Raw genomic sequence first — 27198 nt, 5'->3', positions numbered from 1 at the left:
TTGGAATTTTACAAGTATGTTTCTTTAGGAAGGAGGATCAACTTTTTAAAATGTGGAATTTCAAATACACAGTAGTTATGTCAGGGATAATACAATACAACCCTGAAAACCATTTCTAAACAGATTTTAAGAGATGTATACTTCTCTTAAGGGGAACTTCCGTCTTCACAGACTAGAAATAAGACAGTTATATAGAAAGCCAAACAATACTAAGCTTGATCACACAATATACTGCAGAACAGTGTTGAAAGACACAAGGGTTAACAAGTCATTCACAAGAGAGCTGGCATTATAAATAAAGACCCTCCTTGGATATTCTGGAGTAACCGTAGTATACATTAAATGACTGAGTATATACAGACTGTGATGAAAGCAATGCAAAAGATGAATGTGCAGAGGGGTAGAAGAGATTGACTCCATGGAAGGTTTCTTGGAAATCTGAACTGGGCATGGAAGGATGGACAGAAGCATAAGAGATTCTAAGCAGAGGTGGCAGCAGCCTGACCACAGGCCAGATGGGAGAGGGTTAGGAAATGTTCAGCAACATGATGAGTGGTGGTCATGAGGTCTGAATGTAGAAGGAAGGGCAGAAAAGCAAGGGCAGAGTAAATTGGTAGATTGCTTTGAATGTTGGGTTGAGTTTAGCATCTTTTCTGTAGAAGGGGGGATTCTTAGAATACTTGAGGATGGCAGTGATAATGGGAATTAGGGAAGTTCTTCTGAAGGGAGAGAATGGAGTCAAAGTGACCAGAAACAGGTAGGACATTGAAGAAGTCCAAGTAAGAGGGAATGTGGGACCAAGGTAGAGTGGTGGCAACGGACAGAAGATTGGGAAAACAAGAAACAATGCAAAGGTATACTCAACAGGATCTGACTAGGGCCATGAAAGAGGGAAAGAATCAGATTTACTTTGTGGTTCTGGGATCTATTTCCCTTCCCTTTGAGTCTGGAGCTGGTCTTAGTGATTCACTGGGAACCAATGCAGTTTGGAGGAAGTGATACTACATAACCTCTCTGGGACTACATCAGAAGGCAACCATGACACTGCTGCCTTGTTTGCTGGAATACATGTTCTGAGCCACCTGAAAGCACCATGGTCCACAGTCCTGAGTCCCGAGCTGAACCTAGCTTCAAGTTGTCCTAGCCTGGGCACAGAGGTGTCAGATGATTCCTGGCTTGATGAACTGTAACAGGAAAAGCCACATAGAAGGATAAACCATAAAGGAACAGATTATTCGGCCTTCTAATATGGCGCTCTTTAGCATACAGAGTTTTTATCTCATTAAACACTCAGCTGTGTGGGTGGGTAAGCTGAATACAGTGATGGATATAAAGCAGTGGTTAGAAATTTTCTCCAAAACATTTACATGCTATCCCCCAAATCCCCACCCCTATGACCACTAATATGCATGTATAAGACATGGGCAGTTAGGTGTTCAGGACATTAGGAGGTACACCCTAGGCGTCTAGTAGACTCAGAATAAACATCAGTATGAATTTAAAAGAGAAATTCATTCTGAGTAAGAGTAGAATGATCTTTTCTCTAATAGTTACTCAATTCTTTTCTTTTTCCCCATAGTTCTCATCTGTAAGAGAAATACATAGTTACTGAAAGTATGAAAAACTGATACTCTGAAATTTTGAAATTTCATCTCAGTCCAATGCCCAGGCCTGACAGCCCTAAACACAATTAAATACACTAGCAGAACTATAAACCAAGAGACTTTTTATTGTAAAAACTGAGGTTTATTTGAACATTTGTTCCTATATACCTGTATTTTTCTCATTTAATCAGCTTTATTGAAGTATAAATGACATATACAATAAAATTCCATGATTTTAAGTGCCAAGGTCAAAGAGTTTTGATATATGTAAACAATCTGGTAATCACTGCCACAATCAATATAGAGAATATTTCCATCCCCTCAAAATATTCTTTCATTTCCTTCCACAATCAATTCCCAGTCCTAGCCCTAGCAACCACAGACTCGCTTTCTCTTATTTGAATTTTGGCTTTTCTAGGTTTTCACATAGCATAGTCATATAGGAAGTCCTCTTTTGTGCTTGGCTTCTTTCACTTGGCATAATGCCATTTTGCTATTTGCCCAAGTACTTGTTCCTTTTCACTAATGAGTAGTATTTTCACATACTAATATAACATCACCTGTTTATCCAGTCATCTGTTAATGGGCATTTCTGTTGTTTCTAAGTTTTAGCTACTGTCAGTAAAGCTGCTATGGAAATCTGAGTGCAAAACTTGTATTTTTTTGTGGGTAAAATGCCTAGAAATGAGGAATGATGGTTTTAGTCCTAAAAAATATTTATTTTCTCTTTATCAAGTATCCTTTAAAAAATGAAAAATACAAACATTTCTTAGCCATATTTCATATAAAATTTACCAGCAGATCTGTGGTAAGACAGTTGAAGAGTTCATACATTTTCTAGCCCTAAAGAGTCACACACAATCACATACATTTAACATATTCCAAGATAAGGCTTAATAATAAGGAGGAAGATACTAATCCTTACAAACTTCAATATATTATATCAATTAAAATACACTCAAAATAATAAAATAAAGAAATACACTCACACTATTATGTGAACAAAGAAGCCACACTAAGGATTCTGTTGTGATTTTTCTCTTAAGGGTAAAGAGCTGTAGAATCTCCAATTTAATGAGAGAACAAATTTTAATTAGTCCACCTTCCAAAGAAATACATTTATAAAATGCCTACATGCTTCTCACAGTAGTTATGTTGACTTTAATTAACAAAGGAAAATATCTCATTTGCCAAGTGAGAAATATTTCCTAACCCCTGGATTGTTCTTAGTCTAAACTTCCATATAGAAAAGTCTGGAATAGGAAATTTTAAATATCAGACTCCAAGGTTATAAACTTTCACATTCAAAAGTGCAGAGAATCCAACATTAAGAAATTATAGTTCTTCAAAAATCAGAAGCACATCTTAGAAGTCCCTTATTTAAGCAACAGGGATGTCAGTTCAGAGTTAACAACTACAGGGAATCATTGAATTGTTAACACATGCAGAGATTAAGAAAGCTTCAAGTGTTCCTAAATATCATTATAAAATGAACATTTTACAATATTATGATCTCTAGAGAAAGACATATGAAGATCATGATCAACGAAACTGCAGTCACAACAAAATAAAAATTTTACCTTCCTTTCAAGCTGATTTCTAAAACATATTAAGCCTTAACCTCACTGAATTAATGAAAATAAAATTTATCCAACAGATTTTTGTGGCAGAAACTAGAACTTTAACAAATACAGGAAACGAAAATAGCATGAGAAGTTTCCTGACACAAACTATAATTAGATTCCCTTAGCTCAACACTGGGAAACTCAATTCCATATTTTGTAAACTAGTCATATGAAATGATTCTAAAAGTATAAATGAGTTTTATATCAACCAATTGACACTGACAAGCTGCCACATCACCACCTGTCACCCGCAGCTTCCAACAGAAACTTGTAGTACTTGAAATACACGCCAGCATCTGCCAAGGAAGCAGGCTGCAGAGTGGAGACTGGAGCTCCAAGACACGGTTACGAACCGCCACACAGTGGCAAGGCTGCCAGCCCGGGGAACGGGGCGCACAGTCTGTGTCCTCCCCAAGCCCCGGGAAGGCCGCTCGTGTGCATCAGTGCACCCAGTCTCTCGGATGGCGCAGAACTTCCAGAATTTCTGCTTCTTTGGAGTTCTCTGGGGGTGAATGCATGTATTCCCACCTACAAAGGTCCAAAACAAAAGCAAAACATGTAATAATAAAAACTGTAATGAACAATACACATGCCTCTACTCAAAACAGATGAAAAATGAAATTCTAAGAGTAAAAAATGTCTTATACCTCCTTGTCTCCAATGCACCCTGTCTCCAATGCCTTTTACCCACTAGCCTTTTTAAAAATACGTGCTGCTATAACAAATAGCATGGAGGACAAGGGGAGATGGAGAGGAGAAGGGAGTTGAGGAAATTGGAAGGGGAGGTGAACCATATGGACTCTGAAAAACAATCTGAGGGTTCTGAAGGGGCGGGGGTGGGAAGTTGGGGGAACCAGGTCATGGGTATTAGAGAGGGCACGGATTGCATGGAGCACTGGGTGTGGTGCAAAAACAACGAAAACTGTTACGCTGAAAAGAAATAAAAAATTAAAAAAAAAAAACTTAAAAAAATAAGTAAAAAAATAAAAATAGGTGCTGCTAAAGAAACAAAGTATTTTAATAATTCCTGACCATTCTTTGGCTAACATTAATATCCTGGAGCCAAAATATACTTTTACTATAAACTAGGGTGTCATAAAACATAGAACCTCCAATGATCCATGGGCAAACTTTATTTTTAGCATAATACTTATGCATTTATTTTAATGTGTTACCGTCTATTTGTGGCAATAATAATCAGTTTGCCTTTTTAAATAAATTCTCAGAAAAAATAAGAAGAGTATAAAATTTAAGTAAATAATACTTCAGGTAATATACAAATATAGTCAAAATGGTTAAGCTATAGTGTGAAGTCTGGCAGACAATGGTTTAGACCAGGCGTCAGCAAACTTTTCCTATAAAGGGTCACATAATAGATAACTTTAATTTAGGCTTTGTGGGGCCACACAGTCTCTTGCATATTCTTTGTTGTTTGTTTTTAATAATCCTTTAAAATACAAAATTCATTCTTAGCTCAAGGATTGCACAAAGACACATCACAAGTGAACCTGGAGGTATCCTACAGCTTAAAGTCTGCACACCCTTGGTACAGGTTATAAGAAACCAAAAGTGACCTGTCATGGTAACGATTCAAATGAGCAAGGGATAGATTTATAATCCACCCACACGTGCAGCTTAGAATGTACCTTAAAATTAGGGGCCTGATTAGTAGTAATCAGAAGACTACTGGAAGCCTCCAAGACTTATCTCTACTTTTTATTCACATCTTGTCTCCAGGGTGGCAGAACACCTAGCAGTGATGTGTATGAACTTTCAGCGAAGGACATGAGACCCCAAGAACAGAGGTTATACAAGGACAGAGCCAATGCCTTTCAGAAGGCAGGCACAACCACAGAAGTCACTAATTTCACCAGCTAGATCTGGACCGTAGAGTGAGGCAAGACACTCTTCCAGTGCCATCTAAAGTCCATTCATATTTGGGCATTTACACTCACAGGAAAAAGAAGATACTAGCTCTTACAAAACAAGCACATAATTTTTCTTTTTTTTATGATCTTTTCTATTTCAGTCTGGACACACATCATTTTCACTTTCTTATAGCCAAAAAGTCAACCTAACTGCACCAACATAAATATATCTGTTTAAAACTCCCCCCAAAGGGGCGCCTGGGTGGCTCAGTCAGTTAAGCATCTGACTCTTGATCTCAGCTCAGGTCTTGATTTCAGGGTTGTGAGTTCAGGGCCTCTGCTGGGCTCCACGCTGGGCTAGAAGCCTACTAAAAAACTCCCCGCAGCCACAGACCCAATTAACCTTTATGGAAGGTCACCACAGCAACATACAGAGCAAAAAGAGAATGCCAAGCACCGGCAATAATCCCTCATCTTTCAAACCAGCTTGATACTTCATACTGGACAGTAAGACTTTTCCTCACAAATGTTAACAATTTCTAACAAAATTAAGCTGAAAAACCTGATATGCTCAAATAAATTTCCTTTGCCCATAAATCTTCCTAGAAAATCACCAAGTAGGCAAGGATGTCACCATCCACTCTATCTTCTCACCCTCTATCCTTTTCCAGCTGTTACCTGCAAAGCCATGTCAATCATCCTGTCATTCATTCTTTAACAATAACAAAAAAAAATAAAATAAAATTACTTTCCTTATTATTTGACTGTGACTTTATTATAAAATCAGTGAAGTCAAAACCAATGAAATCTTAGGTAAGACATCTGCTGTGTTCATGTTCATGTTTTGTAGGGGTTAGTAGACCGAGTGGAGGGATAATTATGATGGGTTACTCTTACCGAGCAGTTAGAGGTAAAGACATCAAGATGCTTTCAATCCTGGATCCTGGAGTGAAGAGGCCAAACTTTGTACCCCGATCATATAGCAGGTTAAATTCTACATACCTGACATAAAGACAACATTAAAGGCAAGTTGAATAAAATCTTTCTTAAGATTAGCCCATAATGAATACTCCAAAGGAGAGTGGGGGGGGGGGCCCTTCCTGCCCACTGCCCCCACCCCCAATCAGCTGGAACAGGCACAGGGAACACCAGTCTACAGCCAGTTGAGTCTTCTCCATCTGGACATGCATAAATAAAAGGGTATTCTACCCAACAAACAATAGGATATAGATTCGGCCCCAACACAGGGCAGTTAGCAAAACAAGAAGGTTATATTGTCCAATAAATAAACAGAATGGACACAAAGCTGAGAATTTTAAGGCACAAAAACAATTAAGAAAAAGAAATGGCACCCTTTATCAGGATAGAACAGTTCTTTCTGTCCTTCCCCTGTAGTCTGAGATGTCTCAGAAAACTTCATTTCACCACCTGTAATTTCCACATGCTAAGATAAAAACTTTCGTTATTGAAAGGCAACTAAGCTAATGGCCATCTATTAATAATTACTAATATATTCTAGATATTTCCTTTTCTTAAAGTAGTTAATAGCACTGATAAGCGGTCATACAATTCAGTCTTCCTGCAGCTTAGTGGCAATCATGATAATAAGCAGTGGCTGAGCTGCAGTGCTCAGTTTTATTCTGCTAAGAAAAATATCCTTAGCATCAACTAAAACTTGGTTCAAATGTATTTGTTTTCCATTAACTGCCCTGGCGTCAGATCTAAATAAACTCTGTCTAGCTTAAAAATCTCTGCCTTTAACATGATGGGATCTTCTGTAAAAGGTCATTTAAACTTCAAAGATAATTTTTACTACTCAAATGAAATTAGAATGACCCATAAAGCTGAAAACTCAATGAACAGTCCCCCTTTAGACCATTTCCCAGCTCATTCAGAAACTATTCTCTCGGTCTAAACTTCCCTCACAGTCTTGTTTACCCACTGATTCATCTTTCATCACACCTGGAGGAAGATATCCTCTAGAATTGCACACCACTTGAATGTTTAGAAAACACCCTTCTGTGTGCAAACTTGCCAAAATCCCTGAGAAAATTTAAATAAATTATATCCATGGATCCCTTTCTAGTCCTCTGTATTAACTCATCACAGATTGAATTCTGGGTATTAGTAACTATTTAATACCTTCTTATACCTGTTCAAAAGATAATATAAAGCAAAACTTCTCAATTTTTTCCTGAGACCATAGATAAGAATTTCGGCCCTCAGCCACGTTTTTTACCCCTGATGCTGCCTTTCTAAAACATATTTAAGGGATGGCTGTGATTCTCCAGTTTGTATGGATGTCTCTTTCAAAGGCCCTTGTATGGAACTCCCTGAATACATTTTCTGTAAGGATCCCTGTACCGCTCTCCTTTTCTGAGTGAAGAATGCCTCTCTGACTCCTACCAGGTTTTACTCAGATCTGATCTTCCTGTTCCTTCTCATACATTTATCCTCTCCGAGGTGCCTGCAAACCATGAACCTTAGTCATTCCCTTCAATTTAACAGATAGCTAAATTTTGTCCTGTTTCCCTTTCCCAAAATATAACAAAGTGACAATAAGTTAAAGATCTTTAGTTTCTGGGGTGCCTGACTGGCTTACTCGGTAGAGCATGTGATTCTCGATCTAGTGGTTGTGAGTTTGAGCCCCACGTTGGGTGTAGAGAGTACTAACATGCATACTATATACATACATACAATACATAAATACATACAATCCATCAATCCATCACTCAATCAGGGAATCTCCTATTTGGGGTGGAAGGAAGTGCAGCCAAGTGGAACCTGTGAAGGGTACAGGTAGGTAACGGTGCCGTGTGTAAGAAGGTGAAGACAACGCTGACAACAGTAGTGAAGAGCTGCGGTTATCTGAAGTCCCAGAGGTTAATGCCATCTTAAGGCCCAGAGAGAAGGGTGGTAGAAGGAGGTTCTCTGTGACAAACAGTCATAAAAACCAAAACCAATACAAAAAACAAACACCAAAGAGAACACAAAACAGGATTCTGCTGTCTAGGAAGTTTTAAGGTTTCACCTAATTCATATTCACAAAACCTGTCAGCTTTGCATATAAAATCCTACACAACACTAGGAACACTGCCCTTTCTAGAGTTTTATTTTTAATATAAATTTTCACTGGATATTTTTTTACTTTATTGACATATAACTGTTATATTAGTTTCAGGTGTATACCACAATGATTCAACAATTCTGTATATCACTTCATGCTCATCTCCGAAAGTGGACTCGTAATCCCCTTCAGCCTATTTCACCCATCCCCCATACCTCCCCACCGGTAACCACTAGTTTGTTCTCTGTATTTGAGTCTAGGTTTGTTTGTTCGTTTGTTTGTTTCTGGCTCAGTAGGCAGAGCATGAGACTCCTGAACCAGGGGTTGTGAGTTTGAGCCCCACTTCAGGTTTAGAGAGTAGTACCATACATACACACACACAGTAAGGGAAACTCCTATTTTGGGCAGAAGGAAGTGTCTAACATATTGGCTGGCACACAGTACGGACTTCTTAAATAGTGAATATTGTCATTAAGTATAAATAATTTCTGAAGTGATCATGTCCATTATAATGATGTCCATGAAAACTTAAAGATGGATGGGAAAGTGTGGGATTCCAAATTTATAAAGCAGCAAAAACATTAAATTATGCCCCTATCCTGGCATAAGGCTGGAAGGCACTGCTAGAAGACTAAAAGAAATCAGCCCAATTAAATCAGCAAGTACCACGACATGGCTGCTATGAGTCTCTAATGTACAGACAGATGAAATAAATTTTGCTTTTTTTAAAGCTTTTCATTTATTTGAGAGAGAGAGCATGGGGGTGGGGGGATCGGGGAAGAAGCAGAGGGAGTGGGAGAAGCAGACTCCCCAGTGAGCCGGGAGCCCAATGCAGGGCTTGATGCCAGGATCTGGAGATCATGACCGAGCCTAAGACACATGCTTACCCACCTAGGCGCCCCAACTTTGCTCTTTTTACAATACTATTTTGCACAATTTTTAACATTCATTTAATATTCATCTAGTTATACAAAGCAGCTCAGGATAGTATTAACACAACTCTAAGAAAGTATCTGCCCAAGACAACACACCACCCACGATTACTCCAACTGCTCCACTTCCCCCGCCAGTTATGCAATGAGATGATCTAGTCTCCTGCTGCTCACTCACCGTCCTCTCCGGAGCTGCTGCCACAGCTTCTCCTGGGGCGTGAATGAGTCATCATGGTGCTTTTTCACAAGAGGAATGTAAGAAGGAACAACCGCCTGGGCGCAGCTCTGTACAAAACGAAACACTTCCTCCTTGGATGGAGAGTCAAGGTCATCAAAAAAGATGCCCCCAATGCCCCTTCTCTCCCCACGATGGACGATAAAGAAGTAATCATCACACCTGGAAAACACAGCAAGGCCATACCAAGGATCAAAGGGGAAAAAAAAAAAAGACAGAATCAATGTGAGCATTTCAGCTTAGAGTGCTACCCTTGACTAAGGCCAACACAGTGCCCTTACTTTCTGTCCAACTATGAAAATAAAACCACGGCTTTAGACAGATTTCCTGCAATCAGCATCCATGTAGAAAATGCTTGATTTTATCTGCAAAGCAAGTAAGGAATTTAACACCTGTCTATCAAAAGGATATGGAACTCTAAAAACTTTAGTGAAAAAGAAACAAAGAGCCCAGTATTAACAGTGTATTTCTTCAAACAAGGGATATGGCTGCCCTTGGCAACACTGGTGCTTTTGCAAGAGGCAAGACGGGGATCCTCTACCAAGAACACCAACCAGGTCTGTGGTTCAGCTCTTCAGCAGTTCTTTATTCACCAAGAAACGGTATTGTAAATAATCTCTAAGGTCCCTTTCAGCAATAACATGGGAAGGCCCTAGAAGTAAGGGAAGGGCTGGTGGAAGGAGATGTTCAGAGAACACCTACAGACATATGAAAGGTTCCCTGTGAACCACCACATCAAACTAGCCATCTGGTCCTGAGTCTTCCTCCTCTCCGTGCCTACAAGAGCAGGCTTCTGAAATGCTAGATTTGTAAGAATAGTTTACATTGTAGAAATAGCTTGTTAGAGGATCTCTAGAAGAATAGGGTATGTAAAGAGAAAAATCTGCACAAGCAAAAATAAAAGTTATTCAAAAGGTTCTATTCAGGGCGCCTGGGTGGCTCAGTGGGTTAAGCCGCTGCCTTCGGCTCAGGTCATGATCTCAGGGTCCTGGGATCAAGTCCCGCATCGGGCTCTCTGCTCAGCAGGGAGCCTACTTTCTCCTCTCTCTCTCTGCCTGCTTCTCCATCTACTTGTGATCTCTCTCTGTCAAATAAATAAATAAAATCTTTAAAAAAAAAAAAAGGTTCTATTCAAAATTGCCTTAATAAAAAATACAGCCTTAATAGCTTAAAATTAAAAAAAAAAAAAAAAAAAAAAAGGCAGCAGCTGCAAATCCCTAGAGCTGATGCACTGGCCTAATTCACCTTGACTGTGACTTATTTTCCTTCACATGCGTATTTTATTAACACAGTTGAAGGACATCCTGAGCAAGGTTGTGAAGTTAGCTTTAACCAAATCACAGTTTCAAAAGCTCCATGAAACTAAAAAATTAAGAAATGTGCTAAATACTTATACTGGAAACTTCTCTTTAATTAGTCTGGTTCCTAGAGATCACAGTAACTAATGTCCCTCAGATGGAGTCATCTCAATAATAGCAGTAAGAGAAAACAAACAAAAAAAGACAACGTTACCCATACCAGTCCTCTTCCTGGAAGAATCCTGATTCGTGAGAGAAAAAAAAAAAACCTTCCTCACACATCCAAGCTTTCATGTCTATATAGTTTTCAGTGGTAATATCAATCAGGAGAATGGGTCTTTCCTGAGGATCTTAAAGCTGAATTCCAAATCTTACATAAATTATCAAGACTCCACAGTTATTAGCTCTAAAAGCAAAGCAAAACCACCCTCCCCCCATAAAAAAAACACCAAAACCGGGGCGCCTGGGTGGCTCAGTGGGTTAAAGCCTCTGCCTTCGGCTCAGGTCATGATCCCAGGGTCCTGGGATCAAGCCCCGCATCGGGCTCTCTATTCAGCAGGGAGCCTGCTTCCTCCTCTCTCTCTCTCTGCCTGCCTCTCTAACTACTTGTGATCTCTCTCTGTCAAATAAATAAAATTAAAAAAAAAAAAAAAAAAACACCAAAACCTCTACTGTCCCTCCTTTTTTAAGAATGCCAATTAGCTCTAAGCAGAGCTGGGTACTTTACTCTTATTCCAAACAACTATGCCTAGACTCCATTTCACATCTACTAAATATCCTGGATCTCCTCACAACTCATTTGTTTCCCTCTCCTTTATCATTCTTTAACAGAGTTTCCAATCCCACTCTTCTCCTTGTCCAAAGCATCTGGTATATTTGCATATTTCCCTAATAGTTCTCCAACCCTTCCCATGTCCTAATATTCCCATGGCAACAACAGTTCTCATCTGGGATGAGAAGTTAATATCCCACAAGGGGATTAAAAAGTTTCTAATTCTGAGGTATAGATCATGTTGAAATTTATATCCTAAATCATTTGGGGTCAAAAAAAATGCTGCTACCCAATTTTTATTATAGATATCCAAGTATTTCTAACTACATAATTTTCATAAAACCATTTCAAACTGGTAACCTATTTCCAGTGGGCAAAAAAACCCAGATGAACCTTCTGGGGCACCTGTGTGCCTCAGTGGGTTTAGGCCTCTGCCTTCAGCTCAGGTCCTGATCTCAGGGTCCTGGGATCGAGCCCTGCATTGGTCTTTCTGCTCAGTGGGGAGCCTGCTTCCCCCCCTCTTTCTCTGCCTGCCTCTCTGCCTACTTGTGAGCTGTCAAATAAATAAATAAAATCTTAAAAAAAAAAGATGAACCTTCAAAGCTGAAAAGGTATTTAGTGACATAGTAGTTGCCTTCGGGATCTACAGAAGGAAGCAATGAAATATATTTGAGACGTCATAACAATATTTTTACCCACCATTTCTTAAATTTAGGGTAGAGATCGGGACCATGCTTGTCACAAGCCTCCTTTAGAGTTCTGTGAAAATGGATAGCATCCTCTTGGTTCAAGTATGTTGGAGTAAGGTCACATCCACCACCAAACCACCACTGCTTGTTACCTACAAAATCAAGACATGAGATTCTCATGCAGGCTTTGAACTCTGAGATACAGCACACTTCTCACTGTATTTGCAAACCAAATTGATCAGCTTAGTTTGTTAACATGAAATGGGTGACAATCAAAAAATATTTAACTAGGGCGCCTGGGTGGCTCAGTGGGTTAAGCCGCTGCCTTCGGCTCAGGTCATGATCTCAGGGTCCTGGGATTGAGTCCCGCATCGGGCTCTCTGCTCAGCAGGGAGCCTGCTTCCTCCTCTCTCTCTGCCTGCCTCTCTGCCTATTTGTGATCTCTCTCTGTCAAATAAATAAATAAAATCTTTAAAAAAAAAAAAAAAATTTAACTAAATTTAGCTCTAGATAGCCAGTAAAGCCTAGGCAGGAAAGAAAAGGTAAAAGCAGAAAGAAAAAGAAGTAGGAAATTAAAAAGTGAGAGAGTAGAACCAGGAGGAAAAGGACATGCATGGCAGTAAATGATGGAACATCACGGAAGTGGACTCCAGCTATGTATCAAATTTCGTGAGGCGTGTAAGATGCCTCTGCTAGGGCACAATTTAAAAAACAAAGGCAAGACAAGCAAATCTCTGGCCCAAGCATTGACAGTTTATAAAACTGCCCAGGAGATTCTGATGTAACCTGTAATAAAAACCACTGTCCCCCTCTCCTTAGCCCAGAAAGGGTAAAAGCACTTGCAGAGGACCACACCCTACCACCTGAGACTATTTCACGTGCTTAGTTGGGTCTGTAAGTTGTCAGTACCAGTTACCAACTTGTAATTTTAAGATTTTTTTTTTTTTTTTGACAGACAGAGATGACAAGTAGGCAGAGAGGCAGGCAGAGAGAGAGAGAGAGGAGAAAGCAGGCTCCCTGCTGAGCAGAAAGCCCGATGCGGGGCTCAATCCCAGGACCCTGGGATCATGACCTGAGCCGAAGGCAGAGGCTTTAACTCACTGAGCCACCCAGGCGCCCCCCAACTTGTAATTTTAAAAGTCTGAACCACACCAAATGTCTTCAAGACGCAAGTTAAATACATGGACTTCAAACGCCATCACCTGCAGAGATTCCCATGGCCCCAGAGAGGTCCTGCACAGATGCTCTGCCGGGTGGGAACACCTGGCCCAGCTAACTGCAGACAGGGGCTGGAACTACACGTCCATAAAGAGGCACAATTAATTCCACTCTATCTTAAGCCCACTGACAATGTGCCGGTGACCAATGAAGCAATTACTTTGGAAGATGTTTTCCAAGAGCAAGTTCTCCATTTCAATGTAACCCTGTACATAGGTTTTCCTGTGGATTTCCTAAGGATTCCCTTTCCTGTGCAAAGAACCCTGAGTGCACTCTGAGTCTGTGATTCACTAAATCATTCGCTCTGTGTGGAGGAAATACGGGGACATCAGAGCCCAGTCAATACTGTTTTCTCCTTTCACCTCTAGAGCATAATCCATTGCTCCTGCCAAGGAATCAGGCTTCCTCTTCCTCCTGAAAAACCTAGTTAAGATTTATAAAATCTTTCTCATTTAGATGATACGCTCTAGCTTGTTTTAAGATACATATTCTGCACAACAGTATTTTGCACAGCTCCAGGGATGCTTACCATCAGCTTCTTCTATTTCAAAGTATCTGTAGTTGAAATGGATAGTAGGAGCATGAGGATTCTTGGGGTGGATCACAGAGCTCACACCCATAGCAGAAAATGGCAATTTACCTGGAAAGTAAAACACAGAGTGAGTGTCAATCAGCCGGCTTGATTAACTTCAAGATAGTTTCAGGATCGATTGTCAAAAGCCGCTTTTTGTCTCTTAAATTTTTTTTTAAAAAGGGAATGTGAACATGCTTCTCTGGCATATGCACCCAAATGGATTTTTACAGCAGCACTATTTATTTTACAAATAAAACTTGTGGGGGCAAGATTTGCAAGGGCTGTGACAGGCTGTGGATACTGTCAGATTTACCATCTTTAGTCTTCAGAATTTTTCCTCGGCTTCTCATTTGTTTTGCTGCTTCCTCAGAAAGATTCCCATGAACAACAGAAATGCTCACCCCAGCCTTTTCAAAAACATGCCCATCTTGAAGTACACAGCTGATGCCACCACCACCTGTTTACAGAAACAGAAAATGAGAGAGTATAAGGGTCGATGCAATATCCAAAAGAACCCTCATGTGAAGGTGTGGGGTTAGGAGTAATTTTCTCCCTATTTTTATTTTCCAAATCTTCTACATTATCAGTATATTTGTAATTTTTAAGTACAGTAACATTAGATAATCAGCTTAGCTTGATGACATTGCTACTGATAGTAGGCAAATACTGTATTTCCCCCACATCACTAAACTGAGGATTTCTTCCACATCTAAAATAAATCACACGAATATTTTCCCTTCAACTACTGTTCAGAATGGCATCCACTCATTATGACATATGAGAGAAGGCTGAGGTTAAAAACGGGTACGGGTATGTCTGAGGAATATTCTATTATTATGAGTTTAAGAGCTCCATATCATTTCAATTGTTTTTTCTGTGTGTTGTTTACCATTTAATTTTGTTCACAGGCAATTAAAAAAAAAAGTAGATAGTCAAACTCTTCAGGGATTTGGAAGCTTAAACTAAGTAAGACACATATTAATATTTACGTATCTGAGCCTTATTATTCATAGTTTGTATTTAAGACACTAGAGTTACCACCAAAGCAACTGTTTCTCAGAAGTACCTATTTGTCTTGTTTTATCCTAGGAATTTTTAGAGCTGGATGGGAAGTAAGATGATCCAGTGCAAACCCTGCCCTCACCCCCCACCCACCTCCCCGCACATTTCAAATGAAAAGGAGGCCCAGAAAGATAAGACAACTTATCCACGATTACACAGCTGGCAAGGCTTTCTTGCCACAATTTGTCTATGTATCAGACAATATTTTAAGCACTCCATTCTTCACCTTCATGTATTATTTCTAATCTCATTTCACAGATGAGGAAACAGAGGCACACAAAATATTAAGTAACTTCTGAAGGTCACACTAGCTATTCTAGTACTTGAGGTTGTGGTCCGGCTCAATGGTCTTCACTTGAAAACATGACAAGATGGAAAACACTTCAAAGACCATATTTAACTTCATTTTGTATAGATGTGGTGGTATCAAAGCTCAAAATCTGCTGATGAGAGCTGCTACAGTAGGCCTAGCTAAGAAGTCAGGAATTCTTCAAGTTTATGACCAAGATGTGGAGTTTCACTCCATAGTCAATAAGATGGTCATGAACAGGGGCACCTGGGTGGCTCAGTGGGTTAAGCCTCTGCTTTCGGCTCAGGTCATGATCCCAGGGTCCTGGAATAGAGTCCTGAGTCGGGCTCTCTGCTCATCAGGGAGCCTGCTTTCTCCTCTCTCTCTCTCTCTGCCTGCCTCTCTTCCTACTTGTGATCTCTCTCTGTCAAATAAATAAATAAAATCTTAAAAAAAAAAAAAAAAGAAGATGGTCATGAATACATGATTCTATAAAAACAGGGTTTTTCATTATTGAAGTATTAGTGACATATTATATTAGTTTCAGGTGTACAATGCAATGATTCATTATTTGTATACATTGCAAAATAAGTCTAGTTACCACCATCACAGTTACAAAATTCTTTTTACAATGAGAATTTTCAAGATCTATTCTCTTAGCAACCTTAAAGCATGCAATACAACATTTTTTACTATACTCATCATACTGTACATTACATTCTCATGACATCTTTATTTTGTAACTGGGAGTTTGTACCTCTTGATCCCCTTCACTCATTTTGCCCATTCCTCTCACCCGCTCCTTCTGACAATCACCGATCTGAAGAAATTTTTTTTGTTTGTTTGTTTTTTCTAAGAAAGAAGGTCAAAGGGAGAAGCAGACTCCCCGTGGAACCGTGAGCGCAACGCGGTACTCGATCCCTGGACTCCGGGACCATGACCCGACCTGAAGGCAGTTGCTTAACCAATTGAGCCACCCAGGTGACCCAAGAAATGGGTTTTAATAATGAAGGATTTGCCACTGAAAAGAAAGATTTTTCCTTTCTTTGCCCAGTATTTCTTGTGCAACTTGACAAAAAGACACACTAACACAATTATACCTGCTGGAGGAATCTCACCAGATATTTAGCAAATAGGAGGCAAGTTCATCTTTCCATCTCTACAGGAAGAGAAAGGATAAATGCACCCAAAGAAACAGATAAAATGTGGGTAAGATTGATGCTCAGCTACAACTCTGGACATCCAAGCTTGCTGGCTAAATATAACCGCAGGACTTCTAGAAAAATGCCATTATAAAAATCTCATAGATTTTGAAGTGTACAGTTTTAGAGTGATCAAAGATCTGCATCCAGACGTCTGATGACCCTTTTAGTATCCATCTTTCTAAAGGTGTCCCTTCTAACCTAGCAGCCGCTCTTGTAGGTGCCTCTTTCCTACTCTATTCTCATTTTCTACCCAGCAACCTAAAGTCGACCTCTAATTCCCATCTCCACCTCCCCCTAGGGACCTCCTCACCTTCCTTCCTCTCCCACCGGTCCACGGAGAAGCGCGCGCCCCCGTCTACCTGTGCCAGCGCCTGGCACACCTGGGCCTGGGTCTCCAGGATCAGCAACTCCATCTTGGTCTTCATGTCGCTCGGCCTCCCCCGCAGCTCGCGCAGATCGGTCACCGGTGGGGCCATGAAGCAGCTGCAGCGGCGGGTCAGCTCATCGTCGTCCTCCTCCCGCCTCCCGGACGAAGGGCTCCGCGCCCCCGTGCTCTTGGGCACCATCTCCACCCGTTCTACGAGCCCGAAGGCGGCGGCGGCCAGCCCGGCCAGCCCGGCCAGCCCCGCCAGCGCCGTGGTCAGCCCAGTCCCCAGCCGGGGGCCTCCTCCCGCCGTCGACTTGTGCCCCAAACCCCGGCACTGCTCGGTGCCAGGCGCACCCGGGGGCCGGCAGATGCGTGCGGCCGCACAGCGCCCGGGCCAAGCGCACAGTCCTCTGCGACCGGCCCGCGACGCTCGCCAGCAGGAGCCCGCGCTCAGCCTGCCCAAGTGCAACGCCATGCTCCCGCGCTGTCACCCCTGGCGATGCTTACGTCCCCGAGACCGGCCCCTGAGCTCCCTGGGGGGTCCCAAGACGGCGAACCGCTCCGGGAGGGAGAGTCTTTGGTGAAGAAGAGCTACTACCGGGTCGGCTCCCGGGCGGCCTGCGGGAGGCGGGAGGCGGGGGATGCCGGGAGCTGTAGTCCGGTTCCTATCGCCGCCTGCAGGGGCGCGCCAGGGAGATAAAGAATCCCTCCTCCCCAGAAGGGCGCGTCCCAAAACTGAGGAACTGGGTGCGGGGGAAGCGAAAGGGCAGGTGGAAGAGAAGGCAGAGATAAGAGAGGCTTTCTAGTCACGTACAACTTCGGGTGGGCTGTCCAATCAACCACAGGGTTAAGACAAAGTAGGGCTGAACGCTGAGGACTAACGGGGCAGGAAAATGGCTGGAGACCCCCGACCCATATTACATTTTCAAACACGGTTGCAAATCATGGTTCAGAATCTACAGAAAGCCCCCTGGAGCCTGGTTCTAGTCCAGGAGACCCTGGAGAGCTTCCAGGATTGGCTGGGGGCGGAGCGTGGGAGGCTCCTTACCAGCAGTTTCTGAGCAGAGTAGGCAAGGGCGAGGTAGTACAGCGCACTTAAGGCAAGTCCCACTAAAAGACTTCCTGGGATCAATTCATATCACAGTTCATCATTAAAATCTTCCCAGGTCTTGCTCCTACACTGCCCACTTGATTATTTTAGAAATAGGAAAAGCAAAGTGATTGTTTTACTAAACCAGCCTAAAACTAATATGACCTGGTGTGTTGGGGGACCAAGGAATATGAGATTTAAAAATACTTAAAATCTGGGATGCCTGGGTGGCTCAGTCAGTTAAGTATTTGCCTCCAGCTCAGGTCATCATCCCAGGGTCTTCCCATAGAGTTCCCCCTCTGCCTACTGCTCCCCCTCCTTGTGTGAGCGTCCCCTTTCTCTGACAAATAAATAAATCAGATATTTTTTTTTAATTAAAAAATAAAAATACTTAAAGTTTTACAATTGTGGGGGGCTGCCAGGTATAGTTCACCTGTAGGGCTTTCAACAACTCCTGTAGATTTGGCCTGGCAAACATTCACACTGCTTCCCCCTTACCACCCCCCTCCACACACACACATACTCTCTTTTCAAAAAGGAGGAAAGAAGCTAACATAGATTTGACAGATCTTTTTTGTTGTTGTTATTCCTATAACCACACCACAGTTCTATGTTGTCTGGACATTAAAGTTTTAGAATGGCTATCATGGAAATTATTTTAATTTCTAATGGTAGATTATTTAAGCCTCTGGTGGTGGTCTCTACAGATATTTCCTTAGTGGCTAGATGCAGCGATGGGACTTCCACAGCTTTTGGGTTAGACCAGCTGATCAAGCCAACCAGAACTGCATCTGGCAACTCTCACAATGGGACACAGTGTTAGCTGGGTAGGCACACTTGACTCGCTAGTGGATTCAATGAAAGGTAAAGGCTTGAATTGAGAAGTGAGTAAACTACTTTGGGGGGAGAAAACCAATGGCTTTTAGCTATAGTGTAACTTGCTGCCAGACTGAGTTGCGAGAGGAAAGGGAAGATAAGAAACACCACTTCAGAAAGGGTTGTTTGCTTCTCTTAGATGCCTGTGATAGGGTTTGGCTGGGCCTGGGGTTAGTAATTGAACCTCATTAATGGAAAGAACCTCTCTAACCCGTCTTTCTATAAGAACCCCCTTTCATTATCGCTCTGATTCTGAGACTACTCACAAAGCTAGGAAAAGATAAGCAGGCACAGGCCATTTTGAACATACGCCCAGTCAGATAGTCTGGTCTTGAGCCAATTGTGTACTAGTTTGCAGGTTTCCATACCTCCCCGTCCTTAACCTCTCTGTGAAGAGGGCTGCCCTCCTTTCGAATCTGATATCCAGAGCCCTCCCTACGCTGACCTAATTACACTATGCTTAAGAAAGGCCTTTACAACTATCAACCTTAAAAATAAAGTAGTCAGGGCGCCTGGGTGGCTCAGTGGGTTAAGCCGCTGCCTTCGGCTCAGGTCATGATCTCAGGATCCTGAGATCGAGTCCCGCATCCAGCTCTCTGCTCAGCAGGGAGCCTGCTTCCTCCTCTTTCTCTCTCTGCCTGCCTCTCTGCCTACTTGTGATCTCTCTCTGTCAGATAAATAATAAAATCTTTAAAAAAAAAATAAAAATAAAGTAGTCAGAAAAATAAATAAAATAGTCAGTTATTTAATCAACAAAGATGAGTTTATCTGGGACTAGCAGAGGAGTTACAACTCCGGACATGCAGACTCCAGCACACCAGAGGCAAGAACAAAGAACAGGAGGAACAAGGAACAAAGGAGAGGGACTTGCTTTTATAGAGGAAAGGAGGGAGTTGGGAAGGGTTGTTTTGGAAGAAAGTTCATAGGAGGAGAAGGAGAGTTCCAAGTTGTGGTGCCTTCTAATTGGCTGGGTTGTTGCCGGGTGAGGAGCAAATCTTCCTTCTCCCTGCAGGCTTACATAAAGGAAGCTGTGGTGAATATTGAGTGAGCACCATCCCTTCATTGCTCCTGGCCCTGTTTTGAACTGGGTTTCCTTTATCCATTTTCACATAGACTGGTTAGTGTGCGATTAAATCATCTTCTTGTGGATACAAATTGTCTCCAAAGGATTTGATCCCTGTTTTTCAGTGTGGAATTGGAAAAAAAAAAAAAAATCCCCTATTCAAACAATTTCAAGCTTCAGAAAGGTAGTGGGAGCAATAATAAGTTCACAATACCTTATAAAGCGTAAGGGATATGGTAAGGGCTCTCATCCTTTTTTGAGCTTAGTTGCCTATACTGCCTTATGTTCTAAATGACCCTACCAAACAAAAAGATTCTGAATAACCTTACACAAACTCATGAATTTTTGGAACTCCACATGTTTCTCAGAATCCTTATGAATTTTTCCTCTCTCTTATTCCCCAAACCACAACTGATTTTTAGGCCTGCCCTTTTCTAGAGAGAGTCAGAAGGGACTCTGATTTCATCCCCCTGACAGCTTTACTGCCTTTTAACAACACACACACACACACACACACACACACACACACTCATGAGTCCTACTAGCTTTACTAAACTATACCATTTTCACCAATTCCCCAATTTTGAGATCCGAACTTAGGAAATGCATGATCAAAGTGATTCAGTTTTGCTACTCCCAGATAGATAATTTGACTCAGGCTAATTATTAACAAAGTATTGCCAAACATATATATTTACCGTGGTGCCCTTTTGCCAATCTATTAAAAACTCTAACAGGGATGTTGGTGGGTAGTCGTAGTGAAATTAGCAAAGAAATGGACTTTTTGATATTTTTATTCTATTTTTTTACAATTTATTTTTTAAGTGTTTAGGTCTTCAGAAACAAGTATTTACATACTTTATTAAAACAATTGGTTCTTAAAGTTAAATGTAGGTTAAATATCCAATGCAATGTGGTGTTGTTACCTTGCTTTTTTTTAACTGAAGTAATTTTAAAATTACTTTCTCAGAGAGGTATGAATACCACCCAAATATTCCAGAAAAGTTTTATGAAAGGGAAGGGTCATGGTGCATGTCGCTTAATCCTTCACCTTTTGCATTTAGTCCCTCCATATTTTTTTCTCTACACTAATATGCATATGTCTACCATTTGTGGTGGAGATTATAAAAGTGACATAAAAAAGTTTACAGAGCAGTAGGATAGATGGAGTCTGGGTCCTGATATATCCTTGAGCTGATGTCATAGCCCTGGGCTGGAGTTCTTGTTATATGAGAAAAAAATAAAATAAGATGCTGTTTGTCAGGATGGAATCACATTAGAACATGATGACCTTCCACTATAACTGGGGGGAATGATAAGTGTAGGATATCATTTCTAGAAAAAAAAGGGAAATATGATAAGTAGACAGTACCATTGATGCCCACTATGGAGAGAAATTTTTGAAGATATTTCTGGGGTATTGAGCTTGTGAATCTAAGATAAACAAAAATATAGAATTCAGAAAGAACTAACAAGTTTAGGTGTATAGGAGGTAATAGTTTTAATCTAGACAATTATTAAAAGTTATTTCTACCAGGGTACCTGGGTGGATTAGTTGGTTTGGCCATCAACCCTTGATTTTGGCTCAGGTCATGGTTTCAGGGTCCTGGGATTCAGCCCCACATCAGGCAACATGCTCAGGGTGGAGTCTGCTTGGGGAGTGTCTCTCTCTCTCTCTCTCTCCTCCTCTGTGCCCCCCTCAAATAAATAAATAAATCCTTTAAAAAATGTTATTTCTACCAGTTCAGCCAAAGTCTCCAGCTGTTCCATTTGCTACATACAAGAGCTTCCTGATTACCCCACCCCTTCACTATATAGTGCTCTCAACAACCATTCTGAGGTTTAAGAATGTCATAAGCTAACTGAGAGGAAGAGTTGTCTGGGAAGATGTTGGGAAAAAGTCTATGCAGGTATCCTTTATATTTTGGCAATCAAGGAACAATGGGCATGAGGCAATGAGACATCCAACAACTATAAGACATTCAACATTGCTCACATGCATCTGCATCCGTGGTGATTTCATGGCCCTTGCAAATGGTGGTATTTGCTCAAGAGATGCAAAGTTACTTTCACTCATGACATGGCGAGTTCATCTCATCCCGTGAACTAGAATGCTCTCTTGGAAAATACACATCTAAGACTTTTCAGCTTAATCCCATGCCAACATCTTTTTAAATTTATGAGTCCAGAATCAATTCCCTAATTTCTCTGTACCTATTTACAGCAACATTTTCTTCTATGTCTAACTGTTGATCTAGGACAAGGACCTGCTTCTAGAAATGATGAGGTCAAATGAAAGCAGAGGGAAAGGGGTGCCTGAGTGGCTCAGTCAGTTAAGTGTCTGCCTTCAGCTCAGATCATGATCCCAGGGTCCTGGGATCAAGTCCAGCATCTGGCTCCTTGCTCAGTGGGGAGCCTACTTTTCCCTCTGCCTACTGCTCCCTCTGCTTGCAGCACCCCCTTCTAGTTCGTTCTCTCTTTCTCTGTCTCTAATAAATAAATAAAATCTAAAAATAAAATAATAAAAATAAAAATCAATCTAAAGAAGAAGGAGAAGGAGGAGGAGGAGAAAAAGAAGAAGAAGAAAGCAGAGGGAGAAAAGGGGGAAGTAGTCTTTCACTGCAAGACATGCTGAGATGTTGGTAGATTACAAATGGAAATGCAGGTCCAGAGAAGGGAGGAACTGGAAAGGTAAAGATTTGTGAGATACCCACAGCTCTGGAATGATGAAAAATTCATGGGAGAACTTTCAAAATAAAAGGATAAAGTGCTCCAAGTCAGAACACATGGAAAGAGTCACATTTAGGGATGAGGGAAACGAGAAGTCGTAGGGCCTTTGGTGCCATGTCTCTCAGCATCATGGAAGGGAGAAGTCTTCAAGGAGGAGAGTGTAGGCAGAGAGCAGAAAGCTGCCCTCTCTGCTCAGAGAACACAAGTGGTGAGTGCCAGATACTGGATGTTACAAAGTCATCAACTGCCTCGGAGACAGAGCTTCAGAAACCCAAAGAGATGGCTGCTAAATTGAAAGAATGCATAGAACAATAGTAATTCAGGGTGGACAGTTATTAGACTGATCTTTTGTTTGAGGTGGAAAATTAGAGCAGGCTTTATGTTTGTTTTTTGCTGAAAGGAGTGAGGCAACAGAGTGAAACTAAAAATGCAAGAATTTGGACCACTAGGAGACCCCAGGGCCAGAATCCAGGTTTGCTTTCTCTGCTCCTTTTCCTAGATTGAACCATTCTGCCTCCATTGAGATAGCACGGGGGAATGGGAATGAGGACTGGGGCAAAGGATTAAACCCTCTTGGTCCTAACATTTGTACCTTCAAGGGACCTGGCTTCTTGGTTCAAATGTCTGCCCCCCCCCACCGCCACTCCCACCCTAACTTGCACCCAGGCAGCCTTAATGTTCTGGCCTCAACTATAATTGAAGGGTTATGAGAACTTTGTAGGGTAACTACTCTTGGTCAGACTAAGTGCTGGATCATTCATTTTTCTCTGTAGACATTTATTTAGCACTTTCATGTGCGATGTTCAAAAGCACCCCATAAGGTAGATAGAAACACTGTTACTGCCCCTATGTGACGGATCAGGAAACTGAAGCGTGGCTCTTGCTTCTTATGCCTTCTTATGTTACTCTGGGGTGCTTCATCTGACCCAGAAGTATTTTCAACTAAAACGATGAAACCAGTATTTTCTAAAACATCTGTATCTTACTGCCCCTCCTCCCACTTCAAAAAAAAAAAAAAAATCACCATGCAAGCAGAAGCCAAACAAATCAATCTTAATAATCAATGTGGAAAAAAAAATAATGATCGTTCTGTAGTCTTTAAAACTTTTTGTCAAAACATTAAAAACTCAATTACTATGCAGGGCACCTGGGTAGCTCAGTTGGTTGAGCATCTGTCTTAGGCTCCGGTCATGATCTCAGGGTCCTGAGATTGAGCCCTGCCTCAGGCTCCCTGTTTTGTGGGGAGCCTGCTTCACCCTCCGCCTCTTCCGCTGTCTGCCACGTCCCCCCGGCTTGTGCTCATGCTCTCCGTCTGTCAAATAAATGGATAAAATCTCAAAACAAAAAAAAAAAAAAAAACCTCAGTTATTGTAGATTATAAATGAAAAATATAAAAATGAATATTTATTTAGTGCACTGCAATTTAAAGACTTAGAAACATTGAGAATTAGAGTGTCTTATTTTTTCTGTGCTTATCAAGAATAGTTTGAAAAGTGCTGGCCTTCCCTTCTTACTCTGTAACTTCAGACATAGCAGGAGCATCTTTTCTATACCTGGGTGAACTGTCATGCTCTAAGTTCACATTATCTTCCAACATTTTGTTCTTTGTACTTTCAATGTCATGGAATATCCCAAGAGTGGCTTTAATTGTTTCTTTATTTAAGTGATTTCTACACCCAGCATGAGGCTTGAACTCCTGATTTCAGGATCAAGAGCCACACGCTCCTGGGACTGAGCCAGCCAGGCTCCCAGTCCTGCCAAGAGTTCCCTTTTTTTTTCCCCCAAGAGTTCCTTTAATGTGAAGTTGTTGCTGTTTTATTAGCATCAATTCTGGCTTGTCATAACTACTTTATTCGTTTATATTAATAAGTTTGCCTTCACCAAGTTCCCATGATTCTTAATTTTCTGTCTCAATTCAGTTGGGCCGTGGTGCCCACATATTGGGTCAAACCTTGAACTACAGCATCAGCTTTTCCCTGGGTCTTCAGCCTGTGGGCTCACTCTGCAGATTTTGGACTTGCTAGCTTCCATGAGCCAGTTCCTTAAAATAAATCTCTCTCTCTCTCTACACACACACACACACACACACCTCTGTTTCTCTGCAGAACCCTAAGAGTTTCTGTGGCTGAATATGTCTTAAAATGTGGCAAAATTCCCATGCTCCACTCTTTCTTCTATAATTCCAAGTACATTCAATAGGACTTCACTTCTAGTGTTACTGAAAGTTTCTTCACTTTTTTTTCTTTACTACACTTTCATCTTTACTTTTTGTTTTGTTTTGTTTCTTTACTACACTTCCATCTTTGTTGGCCAATTATCTCTTTCCTTTATCCATTTTTGTGAAACATCATGTGGACTGATCACTGAGAGACAAGGAAGCAACATAGCTCCACTCTTTGCTTCTGGGCATAAACTGAATACCACGAGTGCAATGACCAACGACCGATGGACTTTGAAAGAAATAATATGATTGGTCAGTGAACCCTACACACACCTGTTACTTGTGTTGTTATTTGTGGACTGAAGAGCTAGCGCAAAGTTTGTAATTTGTGCAATTATCCACAGTTATATAATATGGTAACTGAAATTTGAACAGTGTTGTTGGGGGAACTGGTAATGTTTGACTAAGCCATGGTAGCGAACTGTAATTTGTGCACACTGAAACCCTGCAGTGCGAGGACTGCCTGTATTCACTTTGAAACCAGGTGTCTAGATCTATAATTTAGAAGTCTCTACCATGAAGGACCCAAGGGCTAAGCAAACAAGGTTCTCAGCTCGCAGCATCTCTGTAAAAATTCTCTCATTTTATTAACTGGCATTCTTGAAATACTTGAGACTTATTTTCTTAACTATTTTCTGTAAATAACTGGCTGCTTAGAGATTCCCATAAGAAATGTCCAAATAGAGGCAGTGGTTTGTGGTAGAGACAACTGCTAAGAATTCATGTTCCCTTTCTTCTTTTAATGATGGTCCTCCAGGTTTCGTGGGTTGGGCAGCTGCCTGAGTACCACATTCCCATCCTCCCTTAAAGCTTGTGACCAAATTCTGGCCAGTGGGGTTGTAAGTAAAGCAGTTGTCTGCCACTTCTGGGTTTGACCTTAACAGGAACGGGTGTGCTCTTCCCCGGCCTCTTCTCTGCTGGCTGGGATACAGATGCAAGGGCAGGAAGTGGAGTCGACATTTTGAACGGAGAAATGGAATGTGTGCGTTGAGCGTGTGTCAGAGTTCACGATATGGACCACTATCTCTGGGCAGTTATCTCAGAGAGAATAAAAGTCGATCTTCTTTTAGCCATTACATTTTAGGGTCTTTTGGTTACAGACACTTAACTCTGACCTAGAAAATACATGGATGGCTTCCTGTTTGGGAATAAGCAATAGCCCAACATAGTAAATGGGATTTTTACAAGTCATACTAAATAGAGGATTCTCCTCCCTTCCAATTTATTTTAAAGAGGACAAGAGAAAAGTGGAAGGGCCTAAGTCTAATCCTCTTCCAACCTAATAAACTGAGTAGGACCTACTGAGGACAATTAATGATACAATGAAGATACCACAAATAGGATGAGAAAATCTGCCCCTTGCACAGAGTGCGTATGGTGTTTCTCATTTAGCACATACTGTGCACTAAGGGTATGAGCCTTCATTCCCAACAAACAGACTTGTTGGATTGGAGGCTTCCAATATTTAAATTAAATTCTCAGGAGCTGTTGTGATCTGTTGAGAGAGGAGACAATTATCTGGCAATATTTATAGAATACTTTTGTGACAAAAATCAATTTTAGGTAGTATTCATAAGTTAAGACATTGACACGGAAATGATTTATCCTAATATAGCCCTTAAAATTTGTACATCATGAAATTTGGCTCTTTTGTACAAAATGAGAAAAGATGATTTATCATCAACAAATGTGTAATGCTCATGTGTATACACTAGAGGGCACTCGTCCACTATTTTCTGTTTGAACAAAATTTACAGTTGCGGTTTTTAAACCAGTGCACAGAAGAATCACCGTAGGATCTTGTTTAAAATGTATAACTTTGGGCTGTGAATGGGCCAATGAATCTGCATTTTTAGTGAGAGACTATATGGAAGCATGGTAAAGAGGATGGCTTGTGGAGCCTGATTGCCAGGATTTGAAACCCGATTTTGCTGCTGTGAAAGTGAATAATTATTTAACCTCTGCGCTGTTTCTCATCCATCAGATGAAGTTAGAAGTAGCACTTAAATAAAGAGAGAAAGAAAGACAGAAATAACGTACCTTTTAGGGTTATTATAATGTAGGATTAAATGAGTGAACTAAGAACATACAGCCTAGTGCCTGGCAGTAAATATTCATTCTATTATTACAAGCATTCTTTTTTCCCTTTTTTTTTTTTTTTAATTTTTTAAAAAGATTTTATTTATTTATTTGACAGAGAGAGAGAAACAGTGAGAGAGGGAACACAAGCGGGGGAAGCAGGAGAGGGAGAAGCAGGCTTCCCACAGAGCAGGGAACCCGATGTGGGGCTCAGTCCCACGACGCTGGGATCATGACCTGAGCTGAAGGCACATGCTTAACAACTGAGCCACCCAGGCAAGCTTTTTTGCTTTTTAAAAAAAAAAAATATTTTATTTATTTATTTGACAGAGAG

General features: G+C 41.1%; 1 protein-coding gene and 1 pseudogene across 1 annotated transcript; one reads left to right on the top strand and one right to left on the bottom strand.

Moving 5' to 3' along the window:
- Positions 1-1709: 1709 nt before the first annotated feature.
- Positions 1710-17373, bottom strand: CPOX (coproporphyrinogen oxidase). The gene is made up of 7 exons (XM_059392113.1): positions 16749-17373; positions 14196-14339; positions 13838-13948; positions 12101-12242; positions 9275-9493; positions 5995-6099; positions 1710-3757 (listed from the first exon to the last, which is right to left on the bottom strand). Exons 1-7 carry the CDS (start codon positions 17278-17280, stop codon positions 3670-3672), a joined length of 1341 nt encoding a protein of 446 aa, XP_059248096.1. The 5' UTR covers positions 17281-17373; the 3' UTR covers positions 1710-3669.
- A 325-nt stretch (positions 17374-17698) lies between these two features.
- LOC132010586 (large ribosomal subunit protein eL19-like) overlaps positions 17699-27198 on the top strand; it is a 48762-nt pseudogene continuing 39262 nt past the window's right edge.

The sequence above is a fragment of the Mustela nigripes genome, chromosome 2 (assembly GCF_022355385.1).
Source record: "Mustela nigripes isolate SB6536 chromosome 2, MUSNIG.SB6536, whole genome shotgun sequence".
NCBI lineage: Eukaryota > Metazoa > Chordata > Mammalia > Carnivora > Mustelidae > Mustela > Mustela nigripes.
Note: the sequence above shows the minus strand (reverse complement) of the source record. Positions and strands in the feature narration are given on the sequence as shown.